Source organism: Spinacia oleracea, chromosome 3, assembly GCF_020520425.1.
Source record: "Spinacia oleracea cultivar Varoflay chromosome 3, BTI_SOV_V1, whole genome shotgun sequence".
In the NCBI taxonomy this organism is placed as follows: Eukaryota; Viridiplantae; Streptophyta; class Magnoliopsida; order Caryophyllales; family Amaranthaceae; genus Spinacia; species Spinacia oleracea.
Genome location: NC_079489.1, coordinates 154,767,005 through 154,772,822, shown reverse-complemented (window position 1 = coordinate 154,772,822; position 5,818 = coordinate 154,767,005). Strand labels below are relative to the sequence as shown.

The window sequence follows — 5,818 nt, the reverse complement described above, 5'->3', positions numbered from 1 at the left end:
CTCCTAAGAGTTGCTTATAGAAAACAAAAATTAAGTTGAAATGAATTTGTTTTTAATAATAATTTTACCCATTTTTCAATCTTACCCAACCCGAATTGAAATGGAGCAGAACTCAACCTGTACGCAAACTGAATGACTCGAAATGGACAACTAACCCAAACTACAACCAAAGTTGAAATGGATTTGTTTTCCACAATAAGTTTACTCAATATTGGCTCTAGCTGAATGATTTCGATCTGTACCTAAACCGCAATTCTCCTTAGTTGAATATGACTTGAAGTCTCACTCGAGTCTGGCCCAATATGAACACAATCGATCCAAACGTTTGTGTCCAATGGTAGATCTTCCCTTTGCCTTGGGTGGGCCCGCCCCCGGACGAACAATTTCGTGGTGCAATTTTAGTTATGGGCCCCCATTGTGTACTCCGTATAATGGTAAAACTTTCATATTATATTGCTTAATTCTTCTATTGATCCCTCTCGTAAAACTGTTTAAAATTCGGCACTGTTTGTGTCCACCTCTGAGCTTGGTAAAATAAAAATAAGACAGATTTTGGCTGTCCAGATAATCGGGTATCCATTTCTTGTGATCTTACCTCTTGGAGCCAACTCCATATCCGAGACTAATAATTCCTAACCGATTTCGAAACTGGGTACCCATTTATATGTTGGTAGTCACCCCCTCATTGTTGTCACTCAAATCCAATTTCCTATATAATGTGCACAAATGAAGTATAGGTAGTCCAAGATGAGACACATACACTCCAAATCTCCAACACACACACACACAAAATGGATGTTGAGAAAATCTTTCACATGAAAGGTGGACATGATGAGACTAGCTACTCCAAAAATTGCTCACTTCAGGTTCTCTTATCTTTTTCACTATCTCTCAATGATTATCATACATATTTCCTTAATTAGTGATTAATTATTATACTAACTACTAATTACTTAAACCAAATTAAACAGAAAAAGGCCTCAGACATGATGAAGCACATAACAATGGAGGCAATCCAAGAAGTGTACATAAACACAACACCAGAAATCCTAAACATAGCAGACTTAGGCTGCTCTTCTGGCCGGAATTCATTATCCATGATCAGTGATTTGTATCATGCGGTGGAGGATGCTCACCGGAAAACACCAACCCACGGTGGTCCAACATCAACTACCACCACCGCGAAAGTGGCGAAAGTGTTAACAGTTTCAGTTTACTTGAATGATCTCCCAACTAATGACTTCAACTCCATTTTTAGGGCTTTACCAGAATTCTTCCTTAAAGAAGAAGGCTCTATGATTCAAAAACAGGGGCATTTTCGTCCTTCTCTATTCATTGCTGCTTCTCCTGGTTCCTTTTATGGTCCTATTTTCCCTCCTAATTTCTTGCACTTTATTTACTCTTCCTACAGTTTACACTGGCTTTCTAAGGTACTCCCTCTGTTCCAATTTAATTATCGTATTATTATGTTGGAATATTATAACTTTGTTTTAAAGTATTTAATCACATAATATGTGTTAATAGTCATGTCCAAAGAATTTATGCAAGAGAAGAAGAATATAGTAATGGGTAATCAAAGGTTCTGTTCTGTTCTTTTCGCCTGGTTTGGTTTGATCTTGTATGATTTTTTTTACTTTTTTAAACATGGTTTGAAATTTTTTTATCTGTTCGGGTTGTATTATTACAAAAATAATTAATAAGCAATAAGAATAATGTGAAGAAAACATAGTTTAGTACGAAGTACAATGGAAATGACTTGAAAGGTTAGGGAAAACAAGGGAAGCTTGGCTGACCCCTACCTTTCAAAATAGGATGTTTTATTGGATAGCATCTGACAAGAAAAGCATAATACGTTAACGGAAACTGATGTGAAAGATGTGCTAAAACCAGTTCTTCATGTTAACGACCAAACTTGTTATTAGTGGGAGTTGATTGTACCTTAAGAAAAGTACAATTTTGAGAATGGTTAGGGAGTAATGTAATGAAGTTGGCTATAGAGTGAAGGAATGAGACAAGTAAAACCAAAAGACAAAGCTTATTATAACTATTATTTTTAGTATTAATATTTTGGATCAAGACTCTATTTTTATGAGTTTTATTTGACTGAACTAAATTGTATGGAACTAATTTAATGTAATCGAACTGAACTGAAACGAAACGAATGAAATTGAACTCAAAGAATAAGATGAAATTAAATTGAATTGAAACAAATGAAGTAGAACTGGATAGAACTGAATTGAGTTAAACTGAACTGAAATAAGTCAAATGAACAATTGATAACCACAATGGCGTGAACGTTTTCTCTTGAGATAAGAACAATAGGAGTATAAAAAGTTAATCATGACAATGGATACTCTATCAAATCATATAATCACACATCCAAATTAGCCATTTGACCTTGTGAGTGTTGAGTTGTGACAGAGACAATTATGGACAATAATGCGGGACCCACTTGAGTGGCTTCCGGATTCAACAACGGAGTAGGATATCTTCCCTTTTCCTTTTCCTATTTTCCTTCTTTTTGTCCACTACTTTTATAGTTTTGTTGACTGTTCTTCTCATTATAATTATTACTCCATCCGTATTTTTAAAACGAGATATATTTTGAACGACATACAGTTTTAGAAGAGTAAGTTGAATTTATTAAAATAAGGTGAAAGTGGGGTAATAGGTAAATTATTTATTATAGTTAAAAGATAATGTGAGTAAGTGTGAGGACCACAAGAAAGAGAAAAATATTAATATATTGGAAGTGGAGACCAAAACATGTCAAAAAAGAAAAGTTTATCTCTTTTTAAAATACGGCCCGTTAAGAAAAGTGTATCTCTTTTTAAAATACGGAGGGAGTATTATTATAATTATAAATCAGAATCGATATGTTCATATTAGAACCAATCTATCCAAATCATGTCTATATCACATGGTTTACTTATTTTTTAAAATTATTATTGATAGGTTAAATGAACAAAGATTGTATGTCTTCTATTCACTTGATTTTCAATTACTTTTTTCTAAACTTACCTATTTGAACTTTGTTTAATCTATACTAATATATTAAAAGGCGTTTAGGAAAACGTATGTGTCACGTATACCCCTTTCTTATACGTCATGTCACCACTAATAAAATTGAACATCAAACCTCATGGATTAAAGTTTCATTTCCTACCATCTCAACTAGCTACAATATTTGTTAATTTTCCCATATAAATGTAAAATACAGTCTTTTAACAATGGTCACATTTTTACAAAAAGTAAAACACGGAGCAAAGCCCGGGCCACACACTAGTTACGAATTATACTTACGCTGGTGAGAATTAAGAGACTTATAACTCGTTGGATCAATGGGGCGGGACAAGGCCCAGTTAATCCCCCCGGATCCACCGGTGCTCGTGTCTTAATTAACATGTAGTTCTTGAAACACACAAAGGATAAGGTCATGTTGTGTACGTCAGTGCCTAAAATGGGTAAAAGAAAAGTCTTGTTATATTGGGGACTCATGTCTCTCTTTCATAATGGAGGCTCATGCTTTGGGCTGGTTCACGTGTCGGGCTAGGCCGAGTCATGCATTACCAATGAACCCCCTTACTAGTTTTAATATTTTTTTGGTTGATTGGTTAAAGATAAATATGCCTACGTGTGAGCCATCTTGTAGTGCTCATGTCGGACTCGTGTCAAGTTTCTAAAATATTATGAATAGCGATGGCCTATCGATGTGTCTCTCATATCGCGTCAAACTTAGGCCTTGTTTTTCTAAACTTAACTTATTAGGTTGAACTGAATTGAATTGAACTCATTGGAGTTGAATTGAGCTGTACTAAATGAATATATATTTTTTCATGGAACAAGTAGAAATAAGGTGAACAGACATGACCTAAGGTTCACAATTTGTATAAACAGGTTCCACCTGGGATTTATGATGATTATGGGAAGTCCATGAACAAAGGTAACATCTACATATGTGAAAGCAGCAATCCATGCATAATTGAGGCGTATGTTGAACAATTCAGAGAGGATTTTTCTGGGTTCCTGCAACTACGATCTAAAGAACTAACCATGGGAGGAAGGATGGTACTTGTCTTTCTTGGAAGAGAGACTCCTAACCACATTGATAGAGGCAACTCCTTTCTTTGGGAGCTACTTGCTCGATCTTTCTCAATTTTAATTTCTAAGGTACTTTCTTTTGATTAACTTTCTACTTCTATTTTTAAGTAAAGTTTAATCCACTTATAAACGCAACAAAGATTTCACACTAAAATCAGTTGACAATGGTGGGATAATTCATCAAAATTTATAAGTTGGTATTTTCTCTACTCTTTCTCCAACGTAGGACAACTCACATGTGGGTAACATTGAGGTTTCAACAGAATATCCTATTTGCCTTCAATCACATATACTACATGTACGAGTAGTTGTTATACTCCATAGTGTTTGTTTCTGTCAAATTTGTGTGCAGAGTACATAAAAAATTACCATTACTAGTCTCAACTATAAGCAATGTTCTTTAAAAGGTCTCAACTTTTGATAAATTTAGTGCAGTCCTAACTTTTAGTGGTATTATCTCAAACGGTTCCAACCATAATTAAAATGCTCAACCGGTTGATATTAACTATGGAGTACATGAAAATGTGTGGGGGAGGTGAATTATGCATGAGCACCGCTTTGAGATGATACACATAATACTCCCTTGTTTCATTAAGTGACACACCTTTCTTTTTCAGCCGTTTCAGAATAATTGACACACTTCCTTATTTGGAAAAGACCCACCAACATTAAAATGTTTTTGACTCACCTGCCATGACCCACTAACTTCTTTCACGCTCACATGACACATTTTCTCCCAATTTAAAATGATTCCACTAACTACTCTTTATAATATACGATCTCATTTCATGGTCCCCATCCAACAACTGCTTAAACAACGTGCGCAATATAGTGTGTCACAAAATTTTGAAACAAAATGGAGTAGTGAGGACCTTAATGAGTAAATCAAAAGTTGAGATTTTTTAAAGCAAATCGTCCATAATTTGAATAATTTGATTAATGATAGTAAAGTTTTCATTTGTTTTTAACTCAAATATTGGTGATTGTGGTTTATAGGGACAGGTTGAAGAGGAAAAGCTCAACTCATATGATGTACACTTCTATGCACCCTCCAAAGAAGAAATAGAAGAGGAAGTTAAAAAACAAGGGTCATTCAAAATGGTAAATTTGGAGATGTTCCAAATCGAGAGAGAGGTTGACAACGGTGGAATTAGCTATGGATTCGCGGTGGCGAGCACCGTGAGAGCCATACAAGAATCCATGATCAAGCATCATTTTGGTGAAGAAATTCTTGATTCCTTGTTTCATACTTATGCTCAATTGGTAGATGAAGAAATTTCTAAGCAAGATATTAGGCCCATTACATTTCTTCTTAATCTTAGCAAAATCTAATCATGTTAATTATCAATCTTCTATGCTAAATCAAAGGTGCTAGAAGCTAGGGTGACACATTGATGCTCTAGGGGGGAAACATTTAATGAAAATGATTGAATTATGTAATTTATTTTATTTGTAACAACATTATTTGACTTTCGCATGTACGTGGTCTTACACCGGAAAGTGGAGTAAAATGCCGGAATCTGGCATAATAGAATGTCAAATCGTAAGAGTATGAGCAATGACAAGCAACAACCTTTGTTGCTTTGCTTTGCCAGATCAATTTGTCAAGTCAAGTTACAAAACCTCTCATAATGATAAGCTACAAATCAATAACTTTTTTGAGTTTGGTGAACCCTATATACTTCTTCCGTTCCGGAAATATCGCACCATTTATTTT

At 34.8% G+C, this 5,818-nt stretch overlaps 1 protein-coding gene across 1 annotated transcript; it reads left to right on the top strand.

Annotated features, from left to right (window-relative positions):
• Positions 1–575: 575 nt before the first annotated feature.
• LOC110804539 (probable methyltransferase TCM_000336) lies at positions 576–5,601 on the top strand. Its single transcript, XM_022010141.2, has 4 exons — positions 576–866; positions 972–1,430; positions 3,898–4,170; positions 5,098–5,601. Exons 1-4 carry the CDS (start codon positions 792–794, stop codon positions 5,431–5,433), a joined length of 1,143 nt encoding a protein of 380 aa, XP_021865833.2. The 5' UTR covers positions 576–791; the 3' UTR covers positions 5,434–5,601.
• The last annotated feature ends 217 nt before the right edge of the window (positions 5,602–5,818 follow it).